We start from the raw sequence: 21,376 nt of genomic DNA, 5'->3' as shown, positions 1-21,376 counted from the left end.
GTAGGACAATTTATTTCTCCAAGCCACCACATAGAAGGAAAAGCAAAGCTGAATTTTTAGAAAGTCTTAAAAACTTGGGATGTGATTCAATCGATTAACCAACAAATCTGTCAAATTTCAAAGAAACCATACACTTAATATAAAACTGGATTACGGGGCTGGCCCCATGGCCGAGTGGTTAAGTTCGCGCGCTCTGCTGCAGGTGGCCCAGTGTTTCGTCAGTTCGAATCCTGGGCGCGGACATGACACTGCTCATCGAACCATGCTGAGGCAGCATCCCACATACCTCAACTAGAAGGACCCACAACGAAGAATATACAACTATGTACCACGGGGCTTTGGGGAGAAAAAGGAAATAATAAAAAAAAAATCTTTAAAAAAAAAAAAACAACTGGATTACAGTTTGCAGTCTATTACACTAATTCATTAATTTTATTTCACAGACCAAAAATTATACTATGCAAATGTATGCGAATCATATAGGAAAATAGTGTTCTTAGTCAAGTGCACCAACAACTGTTGGGTTTTGTTGTTGTTTTGGTTTTGTTTTGCTGGAACTGTGCTACTGGGTGGAAAGTGACATCATAAATATATTCAATATTTGAAACCGTGTTTTGAACAATTTCCTGAGGGGTGATTGGGAGGTTTTCTCCTTTGACAAATATTGTGGTGATTGGCATGTCTTTTTTCCTCTTTTTCTTGCCTAAAACAGAATGAAGAAGATGAGCAACATCTATGAGTCGGCTGCCAATACGCTGGGGATCTTTAACAGCCCCTGCCTGACCAAAGTTGAGCTGCGCGTGGCGTGCAAAGGCATTTCCGACAGAGATGCTCTTTCTAAACCAGACCCCTGTGTCATCCTCAAGATGCAGTCCCACGGGCAGTGGTTTGAGGTAGGCGTGTCCAAGGAAATGGACAGAAGCATGGCTGGAGGATTGGTTCAAAAATGTTTTGGCATTTCCCGTCTTTAGGTGGCTTATTTTGATGAGATAGAAAATTCTAGAAATGAATATGATCACGATTCTGCTTGTATCATGATGTTTTGATGTGGCTGTTTTAGTGCTGTGGCTATTTTGACGTTTAGTGTTAGTTTGCCTGCTGTTGTGGATAGAGCGGCCCCTCGAGAAGGACAGAGAGGACTGTCTTACAGGGGTCACATCGCGCAACATTTATTTTTTGAAGTGAGAACTTAATATTAGCTAAACTTCATTGGGTGCTTATCAAGCGTCAGGCACTGTTCTAAGTGCTTTATGTAAAGTAACTAATTTAGTCCTCATAACAATCCCATGAAGACACAGAGACAGATGAGGAAATGGATACCGAGAGGTTAAGGGTTTGCCCAAGACCATTCAGCTTGTACGCAGAGAATCTGCTCTCTGCACCCAGGCAGCGGAGCTCCAGGGCTGAGCTCTTTATTGCTATTTTATCCTTTTGATGGGCACCGGTGCAGTCTTTGGTGGTTTGCGTGGCAATATTGCAGGTTGAAATCTGCAGATGAGTTTTGTTTGTTTACTTAAAAGTTGAAAAAAAATTGGATGAGGGCTAGTTTTTAAGTTTTTTGTTTTTTACTACTAGATATCTCATCTAAGGAAGCAATGTTTTTAAAGCTCTGGTCAGAGGTGAATGGTGGGAAAGGGAGGGGTGGCGTGGAGCAGAGGAAGTGGTTATCACCTCTAAGGGAACCAGGCGCTTAGTGGAATTGGGATAAGGGGTTTGAAGCCGTGCTGAGCAGAGCAAGAGGAGGCAGCTACCTGCTTTGAATTCCCGCGGACAAACTCTTCAAGCCTCACTACTTCTCCCACCCGTCTGCCAATAGCTGGAAGGCGCTCCTCTAGGGAGTACTGTGCTCCACCCCGCAGCAGGAAGAAGGCTCAGAAGACCCGAGAGGCAGAACGTTTGCTTGTTCATACAAATGTGGTGTTAGAGGTTGGTGAGCAGATGAAATTCAAGCGAGGAGGCAGCATGTGTCGGGGAATGTAGGGCAGATGGGCAGGTTGGGGGTCTTGATTTAACTTCAGGCTCCTCCAGCGCTTAAACATAAAACAACATTCAAAGGTATCTTAATGTGTCATGTCTTCTTTTCCTTCTAACTATTCTCATTGACTTTGACGGTGGGTTTTATTGTTTTTTATTTAGCAAAACTAAATGGAATGCCTGCACTAGAAAAAAGTCACTCTTTGAAAATTAGAGGAAAGAAATTCATCTCTGACCCCTTTACATCATTCAACTATTATTTGTTTATATTTCTTTTCAGTCTTTTCCTCCTGGCCTCATATTCTTACATGATTCTTATCATGCATGTAAAGTTTTCTTTCCTGATTTTGTTACTGACATATTACTATATTTTTCCACATTGCTATAATATTTGTTATTATAATTTTTAAAGCTGCATAATATCCCAGCGAATGGGTTTATTTCATAGTTTTCCTATTTTTTCACTTTGAAGTTGCCTCCAAAAATACCCTATTTTAAATAAGGCTGCAATGAGCATTTTTGTGCATAGGGCTTTCTCCTTGGTTTTGAATGAGTTTCTGGGAAAGTAGAACTAGTAGAACTTTGGGGGCTTTTGATAATGTTGCCAAATTGCTTTTCCAAAGTGCTCTAGTATAGCATTACTCAAAGCATGGTCTGCACACAGCTACCAGCCCACCAACTTGTTACCAGTGCACAGTGAGATAAGAAACTTGTGCCACATCGTAAATTGATTCACTGCTTCTTTCATCCAGAAAGTCTTACTCTTTAAAAACAGCAATGTCAGCTGATCTTCCAGCATGCTTCACGATATGGCTGATTTATATCCTGGCACTTTGAGAAGCCCTTCTCTAATAAACTTTATACTCTTAACAGTATACACTCAGAATACAATTGGGCGGGGCCAGCCTGGTGGCATAGTGGTTAAGTTTGCGTGCTCCGCTTCAGTGGCCTGGGGTTCGTGGGTTCAGAACCTGGGCCAGACCTAGCACCACTTGTCAAGCCACCCTGTGGCAGCAGCCCACATAAAATAGAGGAAGACTGGCACAGATGTTAGCTCAGCGACAATCTTCCTCAGGCAAAAAGAGGAAGATTGGCAACAGATGTTAGCTCAGGGCCAATCTTCCTCACCAAGAAAAATAAATAAATAAAAAATAAAATTGGGAAAACAGAGCCCATACCAAGTAGCTAATAGAAAGGATTTAATTCAGGTAACTAGTAACAAAGGAGTTGGGAAGTGCTGAGAAACTCAATAGGGACCCTGAGGGAACCCAGAGATTAACAACATGAGCCTGCTACTTTGCTTCCTGGTGGAACAGTAGTGTGCGGAAGCCAGCTTGAATAGGCTTCTGAGAGGCGATTGTTAAATATTCAGGAATTTGCGAGCCTGGGTGTGTGTATTTACACCACAGACATTGGCAAACATTTCAGATCAGGGCATATTCCCCCCCTAGAGAGCCAGCTGTTAAACATTTACAAGCACACCAGGGGACAATAGGAACAAAAGAAGGAGATAACAGTTCTGGAACCAAACAGCTGGGCTGCCTAGCTGAAGCTGGAACCGTGGAAGGAGGGCCTAGCTGGTGGCATCCAGAAAGATAGAGGAGATCAGATAGTGCTGGAAATGCTGCCTGAGAGGGAGACGAGGACACCCTGGCATCTCCCTTCCTGTCGCTCTCAGGTCTCCGGTCAGCGCCTTCCTTTGACCAAACCTTGCTGGAAGACAGTTGGCAAGGTTTGCAGGGAAAGGGTATAGAATGCATGTGAGAACAAAGAGGTAAATGACTGACGCATAAACCTTCTGACATCTCACAGTAACCTGGAGAATCATTCCCCCCTCATCACGGAGCACATCTGTATTTAGTGCTAACACTGCTTTTCAGTACAAGTTCGGAGAGTGGTCCTGCGCTACAAGTTAGACGCACACCTATGCTAGAAGTTAGAAGCACCTGACAGTCTATTTAAATCATGTAGCTATTGCTATCTATGTTCAGTGAAGGCTAGCAAACATGGACAGTGCACCGGGACAAGATGTATTGATGTGTGCATTTTCCTGTATCTCCCCCTAGAACATGTCAGGATTTACAGAGAGATTTCTATATATACAATTACAGAATTGAGAGAAAGGCTTGCAGAAGAGAATTCATGTGCGCTGTCGGTACCCTGGGTATCTTTGTTATGGGGAATCTGGTAACTGACTAAGTGAAGAGAAAAATAACAAACTGAGAGGTTAACCTTATTTGCATACGGAAGAGGTTGCTGGGGGTGTCAGAGTTAGAGAGGGAAAAGCCCGGTGAACTTATCTTTTAGAGAGAACTTTTTTTATTATTGAGGTCATGTTGGCTTGTAACATTGTGTAAATTTCAGGTGTGCATTATTATATTTCAGTTTCTGGATAGACTGCATTGTGTTCACCACCCATAGTTTAGTTTTTATCTATCACCATACATGTGTGCTCCTTTACCCCTTTTGCCCTCCCCCTCTGGTAACCACTAATCCGTTCTCCTTATCCAAATGTATATTTATCTTCCACGTATGAGTGAAATCATACGGTATTCGTCTTTCTCTGTCTGCCTTATTTCACTTAATGTAATACTCTTAAGTTCCATCCATGTTGTCGCAAATGGCTCGATTTTGTCTTTTTTTTATAGCTGAGTAGTATTCCATTGTGTGTATATATATATATATATATATATATATATATCACATCTTCTTTATCCATTCGTCCATTGATGGGCATTGGCAGCTTCCACATCTTGGCTATTGTGAATAATGCTGTGATGAATATGGGGATGCAACTGTTGATTGCAAATCATATATCTGACAAAAGGTTAATTTTCAAAATATGTAGAGAACTCATACAACTCAACAACAACAAAATGAACAACCCAATCAGAAAATGGGCAGAGGATATGAAGAGATATTTTTCTAAAGAAGATATACGTAGGATGGCCAACAGGCACATGAAAAGATGTTCAACATCACTGATATTAGGGAAAAGCAAATCAAAACTACAATGAGATGTCACCTGCAAACTGGTGCAGCCATATGGAAAACAGTATGGAGATTTCTCAAAAAGTTAGAAGTAGGAATACCATGTGATCCAGCTATCCCACTACTGAGTATTTATCCAGAGACAATTTTAAAGTTTAGCGAAATAGAGGCTCTGTCTTGATCAGTACCATCCCATAGAACTCCTTGAAGTAATGGAAATGTCCTCTATCTGTACTGTCCAGTAAGGTAGTCACTACTCACCTGTGGCTATTGAGTGCTTGAGAGGTGGATTGTGTAACTGAGGAATTGAAAATTTTAATTATTTAATTTTAATTATTTTAAGGGTAAATGTAAATAGCTAGCATGCTTCCAGAGTATCTTTGATGTGCTAGAGAATTTGGCTGGGTTGGGGAGAAGAGGAAAGGGAATTTGTAAAAATGTTACTGTAGGCTATTAATTTTATGGGGAGATGTTACTAGAGATTGACATTTCTTTTTTATTGCTTGTGATTGCTGGCCTGTGCTTTTTGTAATGGAGCTCCAGCAGGGAAAGGGCCCTGCGGTGCCCTAGTTTATGGCTCAGGTTACTACTGCAATAGTTAGAACTGCCTTCAGATGGCTTTCCCATATGGAGGGCAACTGTTTGCCCTTTTAATTGACTGCAGCCTGTTAGCAATGGAAGAGAACATTTGACCTCTAAAGTGGATCATAAAAATGTAAGCCTGATTTTTAGACTCAAAAAGACCTACAATCTGATCTTCTGTGCTGTTCATAGTATTAAGAATCAATGAGGATAAATCTGTATATCTTTGAAATGTTGGAAATCAATTGTTCTGAAATGCACAACATCAGATCGTTGCTCTCTGCAGACCAGCAGGGTTTGGGATGTGTGTCCGAGGAGTGAGAAGGCAGAGAGGATACTTTTGTTTCTTCTCAGAATATAGACATGGGATGTTGTTTTTATTGGGTGAAACATTTAGTAAATCTTTAATGGCCGTGATTGTGGCTGTCAGAAAGCAGGGAAGAGAAAACTTGAGGCTTAGAAAAACATTCCAAACTGAGAGTTTCAGACCTACCATTTAGTTTCCCTAATTTAGAATCATACTCATTTTTTAAAATGCCCCCTGCGCCCACTCCTGGCCATATAATGGCTACACTATGTGGGGCAGGTCAGTGTAATGATAATTTAGAACGTATTTTATTTTGCAGTGAAGAGTGGAAATAATTTCCTCCTGCCTTCTAGTGAATACTGATGTGTTCACTAACTCCTGGAACTAAACATTACATCCAAGTAGGATAAATTAACACTTCTAAGAGACTCAAAAGGCAAGGGCCCTTGTGAACTACAGACTTTTATTCAGTTTCCTGGAGCATATGCTCTATCCCCTAGAGATGGTGGATGTTCTCCATGAAGCAGAGCTAAGCTTACAATGCTGTGGCCCTGGGCAGAGATCCTGTAAATCACAGAGTACTTGTCCTCATTGGAAAAAGCCAAATTATTCCCCACAGTTCTAGGATGTTACTCTAATCACCTTTAATTCCATTTTTCCATTTAATTTTAATGCACAGTTATCGAGCTCCTCCATAGGAAATTCTAAGTAATTCTGAGGACTAATTACCTTTGGATCAATTCCATGTGAAAACATGTTATGATGAATCATGTGCTTTGGTGGATTTTTGGTAACAATAGTAATTGTTAGTAATAATTAGTATGGTTATATTTAACACATCAATTATCCATGGATGCTAATACAAACTTATTGTTTATAATAATAATATATCCATATTGCACTTTATATTCACAGAGCCCATCTACTTGCATAATTTCATTTGCTTCTCATAACAGCCCTGTGAAAGGGTGGCACAGATGTTGAAATTAAACCCAGCCTATATTAAGCATCATGAAAGAGACATGGTCTGTGTCCTCAAAGAGCTCAGAGTCCAGTAGAAGAACTTACCTCGTCTTAGAGATAGAGGGCTGGAAGCTCAGATAGTCGCGTGACCATGGGATAGAGTGCTAGAAACAAGGTCCTGACTTACATCTCTTCCTTTCCTTGAATGTATGGTGGGTAGACCATGTAAAGGGTGCCTAGGCTACCACTCCGTGGAATGAGGCTAAATCATTCTTTCAATCAATCATTCTTCCATCCCTCCATTATTTTCCATCTTCCCCCCACTCCCTACCTACCCAGATGCAGCGTTTGGTTGCCATATGACCTAGCATCCCTGCTAGCAGCACAGAAGGGGAAATATGGGTCGATGGTGGTGGACTTGCCCGCTCCCAAAGAAGCAGGCTGTGAACTTTTTCAGCCATTCCTTCTTGTCTGGAGGGCTCATGGAAGATTCTCTGGAACAAGTCCCTTTCATGCTTGCAACAGTAGTGGACCATCAACCTTTTGTGCATCAAGCCGTGAGGATGGAGACCAAAATAGCAGTTTCACTTGTACCTGAGAAGTCAATTTTCCTTTCCTCCAAAGTGCTAGAATTTTATGAAAATGGATCAGGCAGTATGAACATTTAGGTGATGACTTCAAATAAAGTAACCATCTCTATGTGTTGATGCCCACTATGTATTAGTCATCTTACATGTATTCTTTCTAATCCTCACAACTACCCTGCAATATAGACTTTACTAACCAGGTAAGGAAACAAGCTTGGGAAGAATTAACAAATCACCCAAGGTCACACTACTAGTAAATAGTAAAACTGGAGTCTGATTGATTCCAAAACCTGTACTCTCTCCACTTTACCAGAGGTTGCAAACTTGAAGCTAGAAGCCTCTATCTAGTCTCCAGCCATATTGTGCTTGGCTTTCATGGTGTTTAAACAAGTTTTCTACTGGTTGCCAAAACCAAAGAATCAGATTTTTCATAAAGCTCCAGATTTCTGGTTTCTTTTGAGTAACCAGAAAATCTGGCAACGTGGTGCCTTTAAGCCTTATGCAAGGACCAGCTGGAGATGATTAGCAGCTTGCCCATACCCAGAGTATGAGTTTGTCCTCATGCTGCCTACTTGTCAGCCTGCTTCACCCACTTGCCCAGTGGAATGGCCCCTGGAGGTTTTTGAGTTTAGACTACACTCCTGCACCCCCTGGCCTGGATCTCTGAAATGTAGTTAACCTCTTAATTGTGGACACAGGCAAGAGCTGAAAAATGAAAATTAAGTCAATTAAAGCATGCCCTCTGGATATCAAGAACAAGCTCCTTTCTCAAAAGGTTTTCTGTTCACACTTTGCTGACTTGCAGTGTTTTGGTGGCGAACACCTAGCATGACAGATGATAAAAAACAACAGTTTTCTTCAGTTGTTCACAAAGTTTCCACTGCGGTTTCACATCCAACTCCCGTTTGGGAAAACTTTGATGTTGCTTTCTACCTCCCCCTTAACACGTCCCTAATAAGAATAATTTTTTCTCTTTAAAAACAAGAAAGAAAATTGACTTTGGTGATATTAGAAATTTTACCCCAAACGCTGATAGAAAAGAAAACAAAATGAAATATTAGAACCAGAAAATATTTCCTCCCTGCTGCCCGAGGTCACGTCCCTGTGACCAGAGAGTGTGGTTGCATGATCTTCACTCTGCAAGTGATGCACGTGGATGAAGGGAAAGAAGATTACTGGATTGCATAATATGTGACTAAGTGGCTTTCTTATCATTGAAATCTCAAAGTTGTCAATATCATGATGTCTGAGAACAGAGTCACACAAGATGGGAAATTGTGGGCTTTAAATGAGGAAAAAAGCAATTTGGACTGGAATCTTGTGTTGACTGTTAATTCTCTTGGGTGTCCTGAGATGATTTCTCAGCTGGAAGCATAATGTCTGGCCTCCTGCAGAGAGGAAACCGCCATCACATGGCCTTCACTGCCTCTTTAGCTTGAAGAATTGGCAAGCCACACTCTGGACATTCAGACTCAGCAGTGGTTGCCACAGGTTTTTATAACATACCTTGAGTCCTATGATGAGTATTTGAAAGACGGCATTACAGGTCGGGGAAAGAGCTTGAGGAGGCATCTATGATTTACAGCCCCCTGCCTCCAGCTCGAACCACCTTCAGCATCTTAAAGGAGATGTTTTTAACACGGTTCCTGGGTGCCTATTGTAATGTTTAACTAGACCCACCATTGATAATCATCTCCTGAAGAAAATCATCTTTTCTTTGTAATTTCAATCCATTTAATCTTTTTTATTAATTGTAATGGTGGTTCGTTAATAATGATACCTTAAATTCGTTGAGAGTAGTTATAAAATGTATCAGGTAATCTCCAACACTTTATATGTGTCATTTAATTTTCAAAACAGCCCCACAAATTGGGGTCCCCGGATATTTCATATAGAGGCACAGAAGAGTTAAGTGTCTTGCTCAAGGATCACACAAGCAGTAAGTAGAGGACCTATGACAAATTGAACCCAGACTGTCTGAGGCTAGAAACTGGTTCCGCTGTCCATCACTGCCCTCCTCTGAGATGAATAGTACCATTCGCTGAGTGTCTGCTGTGTGCCATGTGCTGTCTTCACATGCTTGTTCATATAATCCTCATGACGGTGTCAGAAGATAGAAACTGTGATTACCCATTTTACAGGTGAGAAAACTGACACTCACCTAGGAAAAATACAAGTCCAAGGACGCAAGACTAGGAAGAAATGGTATTAGGGTTTGCACTCAGATCTTTGAGTCTCCAGTGCCCATGTTGTTTCCATGACTCTGCACCTCTCTCATCCTGGCCTCTGTGCAGGTAGAGTGACTCCACATAATCCCTCTAGTCTTTAAAATAAACATGTTTTCCTCTCCTCAGACAATTCAAGAATTTATTTAAAACTGTTTGCACTTATTTTTTTTAATAGAAATTAAATTTGTTTGGGGGAACACTCGAAACATCCACCTTATCCCCAATTTATGTGGTTTCAGCCTAACCTCCTAACAGTTCTCCATGGTGCATGGCAGAGGGGTTCAGAGCTCAGACTATGGAGCCAGACTGCCTAGATTTAAGTCCTAACCCAGCCACTATTAGCTGTGCCAATGTGCAAATTACTCAAACCTTTCTGTGCCTCAGTTTCCTCATCTATGAAATGCAGATCATAATGGTACCTGCCTCATAAGGGCCATTATGAGGATTAAATGAGTCAGTACCTGGAGAGTGCTTGAAACAGTGCCTGGTACAGCAGAGTGAGTGCTCAGTAAGTGCTATGTTTGTAGAACATGTGTTATTTTTGGAGAAATCTCTTCTAAATAAAGATGTGCTGTTCAATCCCCAAGTTTTCTGGGGACTACTGCTATTAAAAGAGTCCTGTGGCTAGAGCGAGAGTGATGGAGACATATCTGGAGGTCCCTGGAAAAGCAAATTCTGGGATGCTGAAGCCGTGACCACTTTATTGATTTTGCATCCCCAGCGTCTACTACAATGTACGCTACAATGGATGCTTGTAATTCAGTGATGGATTTCATTTCCCTGGTCCACTTCCCCATGTTCACCTCCAAAGACACAGGATTTTTGAGGACCATCCTATTCCCATTCAGAAGAATAAGAACTCAACTCATTAGAACTCAGCTACACCATTACACTCCTCCCTTTCACGTGGAAGTAAGATTATTGGTGTCTGGGGCAAGATGTTTGGTCTAAGAGGGTTTTGTTTGTGTCTTTGTGTGTAAACTGTACACATAGCAGTGGTAACTACATTGAATGGGGTTATGAGATGACGCTTGAAAGATGTTTCCTGCCACTCAGGGACGAGGACCATGGAGTAGTTCATAACCCAGCTCTGTTAGCCTTAATTTTCCTTTCTTACATCTTTTTGGATCTAAGCTTCACGTTCCTGTTCTTTTCTTCTCTTGCCCTTCCTCCTTATGGAGAGATGAGGCAGGGAGAAGCAAGGAGAGCAGTGGGGCTGTGGTTAGCCGTGGGCACCGCGGCCTCCCTGCCTCTTCTCTCCTCAACCCCTGGCTCCGTCTGTGTTGAGTCTCTCACTCAGACAGTGGGGAGAACAGAGTGAATTATTTGCTGAAAACCCGGCTTCCTTCCACCTGGTTTTCTCTTCAGTCTGCTTCAAAAGCAACTGAGTATAGACGAGGTAGCGAGTTTTCCTTGTTGGCTCTCGGGGATTAGATGAGTTTTTTAAGCCATAGAAATTCCTGGAGTGAGATGAAGTTCTTCAGTGTCTTTGTTTGAACCTCAGGACACAAATAGTTCCAAACTTCCCTATCTGTCACTGAAATGTTTGCTTTCAAGACTTCCGCATAGTTTTCTGGGGAGAGCCTAGTTACTTCAGAAGTATTGCAAACATTTGTTTGAAATATAAATATAAATATAAACTTTTGCTTTTTATCGACTTTAATGAGGCAATTTGCATATAAATGCATCCGTTTTAGATGTTCAGTTTGATGAGTTTTGACAAATGTACACACACTTGGGTAACCACTCACTATCCCAGTCAAGATATAAGATATTTCCTAAAATATATTTTAATACTTAAAATAGATGAGAAAACATCACAGATACTTAAATTTCAACGCATCAGAAGCCATTAACTCTCAGTGTGTTTCCATTGTTGACATTATCTGAAGTGGCAGAAATTTCAACTTATAAAATGAAAATATCCCTTTTAACTATTAAGTATATTGTGATTCTGTGCAAGATTTTGATTTAAAAGGGGAAAATATGGTTCAATTGCTAAAAAAATTTGAAAACTCAAAGAGTACCATACGAAGGAAAATAAACCCAGAGCTGGTTTGGCTCAGAATCAAACCAAACTATTAATGGCCTGACTCACTGACTACAGTTCGACCTGAAACCACTCTGCTTGACAACTTAGGAAGCTGTCACAGCAGCTGGGCTTGATCTGAAGTCAGTTTGCAAACAAGGCGTAGGTCCACCACATGTTAACTGTGTGACCTTGGAAAGCCACTTAACATCTCTGAGCCTCTCATACTACTTCGTGTCTAAATGGTTGTTGTCAGGATTAAATGATTGGCTGGCAGGACGGTGAAGTGGCTGATGCTCTAGACTCTGGAATCAGACCACTTGGGTTATCAGTGACCTTATACAGAAGCCTCAACTTCCCTGGGTCTCTGTTTTCAACATCTGTAAAATGGAGGTGACAGTAAACCTATTCCGTGGGTATATTATAAGGAGGAAATGAGATGATACTTAAGAATTGCTAACATAGTACCTGGTGTATGGTGAGTGCTTAATAAATATTACATGTTATTATGTTTAAAGGAGAGAATGCATGCAAAACTAATGTGGTTAGCACATCACCTAGTCCTCAGTATATAAGATATTATCAGGTAATACTTATGTTGAGGTGTGTTGACTGCTAGCAGCAAGTTTGTGGTCTGCTGCCCAGCTCATGTATTTTTGGTCCCATTCGTCTGTATAAAATACGAGAATTTTCAGTAAGAAAATGTAACAGGTCTCTAAGTTTCTGCCAAGTCTCTGACTAACCACTTTGATTGATCTGTTTGGGCTCCCCGGTAGGGGATTATCTGCGCCTCCTTATCCCCTGCACTCTCTGCATTTTGAAGAAGATGAGTAGACTGGGAGCAACGTCATTCCGCTGGCTCATCCGTGTTCTCTAATCTGTGGGCGGGAATCAGAGAGGCCGTGCTGATAACCTTACCTTTCCGTCCTTGCTTCCGTGCCAACGTCGGCCCCCACTGTTTGGCAGTATTAGAAGAGAAGTGACAAGAAAATTCTTCCCTTCTGGAAACTCCTGATGTTCTCAGGGTCAGTTTATAGGCTAATTAAAAATTTTATCTTGATTCAAGCTCAGAAATGTTCAACTCCCTATCTTGGCTGGTCTGTTTTCAAATACTTGGTATTTCGAGAGCTTCCTCTCATCTGAGAATTTAGTCTTAGATATTTTCTTCTTGAGTCTGAAGACTAGTTCTTCATGTTGAAAATTACAGTTGTGGAACTGTGTGCTGAAGCAAGAAAATTTGGTGCCTTTTTAACACTCTTCCCCCTTGAATTCCAGTCTTTTCCAAACAACTTCTGAGAAGCCAGGGTGTATGGCAGGGGGAACCTATTTACGCCTGCTCCCATTAAACGTTTCCTTCTTCCAGTGTTTTCCAGTTACTACTGTTGCCTAACAGTTACCCCAAAATTTAGCAGCTTAAAGCAGTCATTTTATTCAGCTCATGGATTCTGTGCACTGGGACCTCAGACAAGGCACTGTGGAGATGGCTTGTCCCTGTTTCATAATGTCTAGGGCCTCAGCTGGGAAGAGTAGGGGGCTGGAGGTGATTTAAGGCTGGAGTTCCAAATCATCTGAAGGTGTCTTCACTCTCATGTCAGGCTAGGACTTCCGTTGGAGCATCTGCATGTGGCTTTCCATGCTTGGCAGTCTCAGGGCAAGGACATGGACCCTAACTTTTAATGGGAAGAGTGCTGAAGGTTTGCCACCCAGTTAAACCATGGACTAAACTTGGAAATGTTAGTTAACTAAAGAGTATTATCTTATTATCACACGATCCTAAGATTACCTTAGAGGGTATGGATAGGAGGAACGTAGGCATATTTATAATGCCAAATCCCATTCAGGGTGCTTGTCTTAGAAGCTTGAAAGATGCAAATATAGAATTTGTGAAAGGAAAGACTTTCGACTTTGAATGTTAAACTTAGGAAATGTATAGCCTCAAGAACTACAACAGGAGGAAAATATAAGTTCAAGTCTTTCTCCTGGGTTTAAACAGCAGCTTTAAGAATAATGCATATATATGCTACCACCGCTAGATGTAACAAAGAAGAAGAAGAAATAAGAGGAGCTAGTATCTTCAGAGCCCTTCCACATTTTTTTCGTTGATTCCCCACACCAGACTGTTGAAGTCAGTGTTATTATTTTCATTGCCAATTTACATACAGATGAGAGAACTGAGATTCAGAGATGTCATGATGACAACATTTCCAAAGTCATATAGTCAGTATGTGTGGAATCTGCTCTCTAAAATCCTCTGACTTCAGATTTCAGACCGTTTAGTCACACCAGGAGCCCTCTCCTGCTGGTGTCTGTTATTCCACGTTTTGCCCCCTGCTTAGAAACCAATGCACCCACGGCTGTGGGAGCCACCGAAGCACAAACACATTGCCTCCATCTCCTTGCTATTTGATCCTTTTCTTGTCCACTCCCTACCTGCTACTTTGAACTTTGCCCAACCACAGTTTCCAATCCTAATGAATATTTTCCACAATAATTTACTGGCAAGAGAGCAGTTCGTCCTATGGGTACGCCATGTTTCATCCACCAACCCACTAATGGGGCACATGTAAATGCTTCGCTTTTTTGATTCATTCAGCAAACATTTATTGAGCAAACTATGTGCCAGGCACTATTTCATGGGCTTGGAATACAGCAGGGAATAATACATGGCCCCAGCTTTCATACTAGTGGAGAGAATAGAAAATAAATAATAAATGTATAATCTATTGTCAGGTAATGATAAGTGCTATAAAGAAAAATGAAGCAGGGAAGAGGGTGGAGAATAATGAGGAGTCTAGTTTAAAAATTATGGTAGGGAAAGCTTCTCTGAGAAAGCAGTATTTGCACAGAAACCTGAACTGGTAAGGGATTGAGCTATCTGGATATAGGGAAAAAGTGTTCTAACAGAAGGACGAGTAGAGGCCATGACACAGGCATTTGCTTGGCCTATTTAAGGAATAGCAGGGAGGCAAGATGGCTAGAGAGCAGTGGGTTAAGAAGGCAGGAATGAGAGGAAATGATGTTGGAGAGGCAACTAGGAGCCAGGTCGTATAGGGCCTTACAGGCCATGGTAGGGATCCTAGACTTCATTCCAAATGTGATGGAGGAAGGGGGCATTGGAAGGCTTGGAGCAGGATGTGATTCGCATTTTAAGAGATAACACTTTGCTGTGCCAGACAGGATACAGAGACAAGAGCAGATGCTGGAGACGACTCAGGAGCTACTGCATTTGTCCAAGTGAGAGATATAATAGTTTGGATTAGGTGGTAACCATGGAGAAGATGAGAAGTGGTTGGAAATGAGATGTACTTAAAAAGTAGATTCTATAAAATTTGCTGATGGATGGTATGTAGGGTATGAGAAAAAGACAGAAATCAAGGTTTCAGAGGTCTGAGCAACTGAGTGAATGATGATGGATAACACTAGGGGAAAAGCGGGTTGTATCAATAATTCTACAATGAACGTGCTTCTAATGCTGAGACACAGTATGGTGTACTGGTACAATGTGATTCTCGTTGCGTACTGTCTATATTTGAATCTGAGCTCTATTATTTACCAGCTATAAGATCTTGCACAAGTCAATTAGCTCCATTTTCTCATCTGTGTAATGAGGATAATAAAAGTACCTATGTTGTAAAGTTGTTTTGAGGATTTAACACACAACAGTACATAGCACTAGAATTATATAACTACTAGCCATCAACGTTACTATTAATATAATTCTGTAAACACTTATGATTGTTTTCTTAGGGGAAGTGTTGGGTCAAAGGATATACACATATTCTAAGTTTTTAAAATCACCTAATTGCCTATCTGGAATGATCATACCAATGCATTCCTACCAGCAAACTGGGAGATGCAAAGGAGGAATTCTTTAAAAAAGATTTTAAATATTTAGTATTTGGCATATAGACTCCCCAGATGTTTGTCATTCCTGAGTCACAGAATGAATAGTTCTCTGGTCTGGCATGACTTGAGCTCACTTAAGTGATTCTAATCACAGTTCTGTTCTTCTTCTTCCAAAATTATCTTTATTAATATGTATATTAATTATTAATGTAATAACATAATATGACTGATATAGTAATAATATACTAATATAATTAAAACATAACTTACTATTAGTGTGTTTTTAGTAATATACAGTGTGTGTGTGAGTTTGCAAGAGAGCAAGAGCATGCATGAGAGATATGTGGGTTGTGTATGTGTGTGTATTAGAACTGAAGAATGAAGCCAAAACATCTCTAGGTTGTCATCTTTAATTCTGAACGATCACTGTACTTGATGCTGTGCTTTATTTAAAGAGAGGAAGAGAAATTGATTTAATAACCTGTCACATTATACAACACAAGAAGAACTTGGAAAGAGAAAGCACTCTGGTATTCTCAGTGGGAAGAAAAATATTATGACAGCTCCATGGAGAAATCTTTGTGCAGAGAGAACTGGTAGAAATTATGGTGACGAGCTGAGGATCTTAGGAAAATATACTGCTTCCGTGGAATAAACTTGACCACTAAACCATAGAGCTCTATAGTACAGAAGACTATTTCCCTCTCTTATTTAAGGGGAGTAAGAAAATAGAAACTCCGTGTCCCTTCTCTTTTTCTCTTTCCTTAAAAATAATTTATTCCATCATCATTTTCTCTGCGGGTTTCTAAAATATTCTATTTAACTGAAGTGGGACAGAATAATAGCAAATTACGATAATATGACAGAATTGTAAAATTTAATCAAGAGAGTTTAATATCTTAGTGTTCAACTCTGGTATCCCGGAGAAGTCAGTTTGTATTTTAGTGAGCCAATAATGTCGAGGAATACTACCCACCAGCCACTAAGAGGATGCCTGTACTTGAACAAGTTGGGTTTATTGCTTATTGCCACAAAGGAGAACACTCTTCATGGGCACCTGTGAGGCATCTTAGTAAGACAGTTTAAGAAAGGACTTAGAGAATTTAGGCGATTGTTAGATGTTCTTGGGAGAATTTACAGAAGAATGGCTCTACGCTAGATTGGATGGTTTCAAGGAGCCAGGACAACTCTGTAATCGAGTGCCTTAATAGATCTTATCTAGGAAAGGATAGACCGAGGCTACAGCTATGATCAGAAAAGAACCGGCAGTCACTCATTTTAACCAGGATGGCGGATGTTTGGTCATTTTTATGGTTGGACAGTGTTTATGTTTTTTGTCTGGTTCGAGCATGATTACAGAGCAATCAGGTTTTGTCTTGCTCCATTATGGACACACAGTGGGCTTGTATTATGTTGGTGTTCTATGAAATTTTTTTGTTCAACAGAATCCTAAAACCTAGCTGTATGTGCCAGGCCAGCTCCTAGCAACACAGCGGCTTAGCTGCCGGCAAGTCAATTCACCAAGTCAGCTCCCAGATGTCAGGGACTACTTTCCTCTTGCTCAGCATGAAACCCAGAAGTTAAGCTATTCTATTTAAAAAAAAAAACTTTTAACAATGGACTGACTTGTTGGCTAAGCAAAATGTCAATCATGACAAGTCTTGAATCCAGGCGAAATGACCTTTTATTTCTCTGTTCTCCTTTATTATCCAAAACATGATATTTATGATGTTCAATGTATGTAGATTCTATAAGTTGATTTTTCTTCTTCAATTTAACCCCAAATCTCCCTTCTACTCTATCTCCCTGATTTGTTAGAGGGAAAAGTCCTGGGAGCTCTGTTGAAGACATTCAAGTTTCTGCTTATTTCTTCTATACAAAGGTCTTTAACAAATACCCTGAATCCATCAGACAGGACATAAGTTTTCGCAAGAGATCTAAACAGGAGAAGATTTTTAAGATGAGGCAGATGGTTTAATTTCTGTCCCATTTAAGCCAGCTCCTAGTTGTGTTTTGGGGAAAGTTATTTTCCGGAAGCTCCTTTTTATAAGCATCACCTGGTCACTGACATTCATTCAACAAATGGCTATTGAATTGGCTATTGAATACCTACCATATGCCATGCACCCTACTTGCCACTGGATATAAGAATGGACAATTATGGTTCCCGTCTTCATAAAACTCGCATTTCTTCAGGGATAGAAAAATGTGTGCACCAAAATATTACTTAAAAGTGTGGAGGAGTCAGAGGAAAGTACATTCAACTCTAGGTTGGGAAGAGGAGCCAGAGAAGATTTTGTAGAGAAGATGCTACTTGAACTAGATCTTAGGTAGTAAGTCTGCCAGGTAGACAATATAGGGAACCACATTGTTTAAAAAAGAAAAATTATGCTATGTGAAAGAAAGAACTGACTTCAACAGGAGGAGACAACCCTTCCTGATCACGAAAACTTGATAGTTCTGAAGATAAGTTGTTCTTGATAGGACTTTATGAAAGGATCATCATCACCTTGGCTAGAGCTCTGCCTAAGCCATACCCCGAGAAGAGAATAGCTCTTCTATTTTTAAAGACCTTTTGAGCAGGGGAGTCCACAGTCATCCTGGGAGGTCGATGAGTTTTGAGTCACAGAGCCTTATTAGCAGAGATGGTGTTCAACGGCTCTCAGTGGGGAGAGGAAGGGACATTCCAGGAGCGATCAGGGTTTCGAGGGTTTAATCCTTTGAGTAGAGAATAGCTCTGATGCAGCCTTGAGCTTGAGTTAGATTCCCCTTGTGCCGCCCTTTTCCTATGAATGTACCACAGGAGACTGGATGTGGTAATGTCAGATGGAACAGCTGACTTCTTTGACATCATGAGATCTTGGGGAACAATGGGGAAACTTAAGAAAAAACTTATTACTGGAAATAGATTTATGTTGGTCACAGATTTCAGCCTTAGTTACACACAGCCTTACTCATATACTCTCCAATAGTGTTCCACACTCACTTCATGCACCTCACTTAATCATATTTTTGTCTCTTAGACATTCTCACACACTCTGTGTGGTTTACACTCACTGAGAAACTGTAACAAGCACTCTGAGTCGGTCTGTGTTTTTTACAAACACACACGCTTACACATTTTTACATTCAATTCATAGTTAACCATGGTGAGTGGTCCTACCAAATGAAACTGATTCAAGAAGTCAAACAATAGGAGATAGTCTCAGTTGTACTTTTGATGGAATCTTCCAGAATAAGCAAATGAATTTCCTAGGTGTTCTTTTTTCAGGAACTTAGATTGGGGCAAGGTAAGGTCCGTAAGGGCAAGACTTTTATCTGTCTTACTCATCACTGAATCTGCAGCTCCTGGAACAGTATCTGGTACCTGGTAGGCACTAAACAAATATTTGAATGTATAGATGAATGAGGTTTCCTCTTGGTTGTAGAGATTGTTGATGTTTCATTAGTGTTGAATTTAGTCCTTTAGAGGTTCTTCCATAGAGGTGAGTGTACCCTATCTAGTTGTAGCACATTCGTTCTTAATGGACTACCTTATTTCTTGAGAGAAAGTGAATCGAGGATATGTCTTTTTGTTACTGGAATCATCTAATTGATGTGAAATTTTGTTCAAGTCTGTCTTTGGAGGAACATGCTCTGATCATTATTTTAGGTAAACTTTTTATTTTACAAATCATAAGTCTACAACTCAAGAATTTTTCAGAAAATAAATTCAACTGTAAAACCAGCACCCAAATTAAGAAACAGAATATCAATAGCACCCTAGAGCTCCTCTTGGACCTGCTTCTGTTCACTGTCCCTCAACATGTGCCAGGATAACCGCTGTGCTGATTTCTAACAGCATGGATTGGATTTGCCTATCTTTGACTTTTATGCAAGTAGAGCACGCAGATGTACTCTTTAGTGGCCGGCTTCTTTCATTTGGCATTGTATTTGTGAGATTCCTGGTATTGCATGTGGTCTGGTTCACTCATTCTCATTGCTGGGTGCTGTTCCAGCATATGGATGTACTACAACTGATTTCTCCATTCAGCTGCTGATAGATATTTGGATTGTTTTCAGTTTAGGGCTATTATGAATATGCTGCTGTGAACGTTCTTATAGATGACTTTTGATGAGCATATGGATGTGCCACTTTTTGATAAATACCTAGGAGTATGATTGCTGGGTTGTAGGGTGAGCATATGTTTAGCTTTAGTGGATATTTCCAAACAGTTTTCCAAAATGGTTATACAAAAGTGCACTCCCATTAGTAGAGTAGGAGACTTCTGATTGCTCCACATCTTCCTCAACATCTGATATCGTCTATCTTTTTCATCTAAGCCATCCTGGTAGGTGTGTAGTAGTATCCCATTGAGGCTTTAATCTGCATATCCTTGATGAATAAGGTGAGCACTTGCATATATTTGGTGGGCATTTTGATATCCTACTTTGTGAAATATCCCTGTCTGATGAATATTTTATTTGAAGATCTTTTTGGTTGTATCTCCATTCTGACTATATGTCCCCAACCCCAGCAGTTGCTCTCTTTTCAACCTATTTCTAATTCACTCCTACAGTAGTTATTGCAATAATAACCAGGGTAATTCTTATCTGTTACAGTCATTTTCGCCATCGCTCTTTTATTGTGGAGCTTTATATTCCTATAATTATTACTTATATTATTGATTGATATTTATATTAACATATTTCTATTCGAAATGTTATTCTTGACTCACAATTATTGTAATCATCATCCATTTTATGTCGTAGGTTATAGTGAACCACATCATGTCCCTGTACCAGCCAAGAATGCTTTCAGCTGTGGGAAAATGAGGCTAGAGGGTCTTAAACAAATAGGGGTTAATTTTCCTCATATAACAAAAAGGTGCTGGTGTTGGGTCAACTGTCCCACATCACCACCAGGAGCTCAGATTTTTTTTGCATTTTCTTTGTGTCATCCTTGGTAAACTTATTGGCTTGTTTTCCCTGTAGCTGTTGCCTCCTGGACACAAGATGGTTGTTGAATTGCCAAATGTGATGTCTACATTCTAGACAGGGAAAAGGAGGATGGATGGAAGGTTGTGCCGTCCATGTCTGAAACCATTTTTTAATGGACAAAATTTTGTGGCTAGAACCCTGATCTGCTTACATTTTAATGGTCACTGTGTCATTGGTTACTACTAGCTGCAAGGGAGGCTGGGAAATTAGTGGTTGGCTTTGTATTCCCTAAAGCAGAAGAAGACAAGGGAGAGGGGTGTTGGTTTGGTGTCAAGGGAACAAACATACAGTGTCTGCTGTATTCTGTTAGAGCAAAGAACCCACAAACAGCATGATACAATCAACTACTCTTTAACCTTGAAGAAAATAGCCCTAGAATGGCTTTTTAAAAACTAGAGCGTGTCCTTTGTTGATCTAGTGCACTTTTACCTGGCGCTCAGAGCATGATTTAGGGGGCACTTGCCGTGTTGTCCGTAGCTGTTCCTTTTGATTAGTGATATTGTGCACATGCTTCATTAGGCTCTGCTACCTTTTGTCAGTTACCACACAGATTAACCTTTAGTGAAACTGATGGCAAAACACACACACACACTCAGTGAAAAAGGAGAAACGGATTTCTCATAGCAATAAACAGCTCTCACAATAAATGAAGGGCCTGCCTTCCATTTGATTGTACTTGGAGTTTTATATAAACTGGATAAATATTATTTGCTTTTGCGTTTTATTGGTAAATATGGAACCTTGTTTGCCTCTGGAAAGGTTGCTCATTTCTTTTTTTAACTGTGCTAATGGGTACATGAAATGAAAATACCAACCAACAAAAATCTAATAGCCTGTTTAAGTTTTCAAAAGCCCAGTATAATTTCTGATGGCAAAAGGCAAAGTGATT

The 21,376-nt window shown here is 40.4% G+C and overlaps 1 protein-coding gene across 14 annotated transcripts in view; it reads left to right on the top strand.

Annotated features, from left to right (window-relative positions):
- CPNE4 (copine 4) overlaps window positions 1-21,376 on the top strand; it is a 691,914-nt gene that overhangs the window by 358,436 nt on the left and 312,102 nt on the right. For all 14 annotated transcript variants that reach the window (XM_070239070.1, XM_070239074.1, XM_070239081.1 and 11 more), the window contains one exon: window positions 713-893. In XM_070239070.1, coding sequence (XP_070095171.1) covers window positions 713-893 — 181 coding nt within the window. The remainder of the gene's footprint in view (window positions 1-712; window positions 894-21,376) is intronic.

The sequence above is a fragment of the Equus caballus genome, chromosome 16 (assembly GCF_041296265.1).
Source record: "Equus caballus isolate H_3958 breed thoroughbred chromosome 16, TB-T2T, whole genome shotgun sequence".
In the NCBI taxonomy this organism is placed as follows: Eukaryota; Metazoa; Chordata; class Mammalia; order Perissodactyla; family Equidae; genus Equus; species Equus caballus.
The sequence above is the reverse complement of the archived record's forward strand: the minus strand, read 5'-3'. Positions and strand labels throughout refer to the sequence as shown.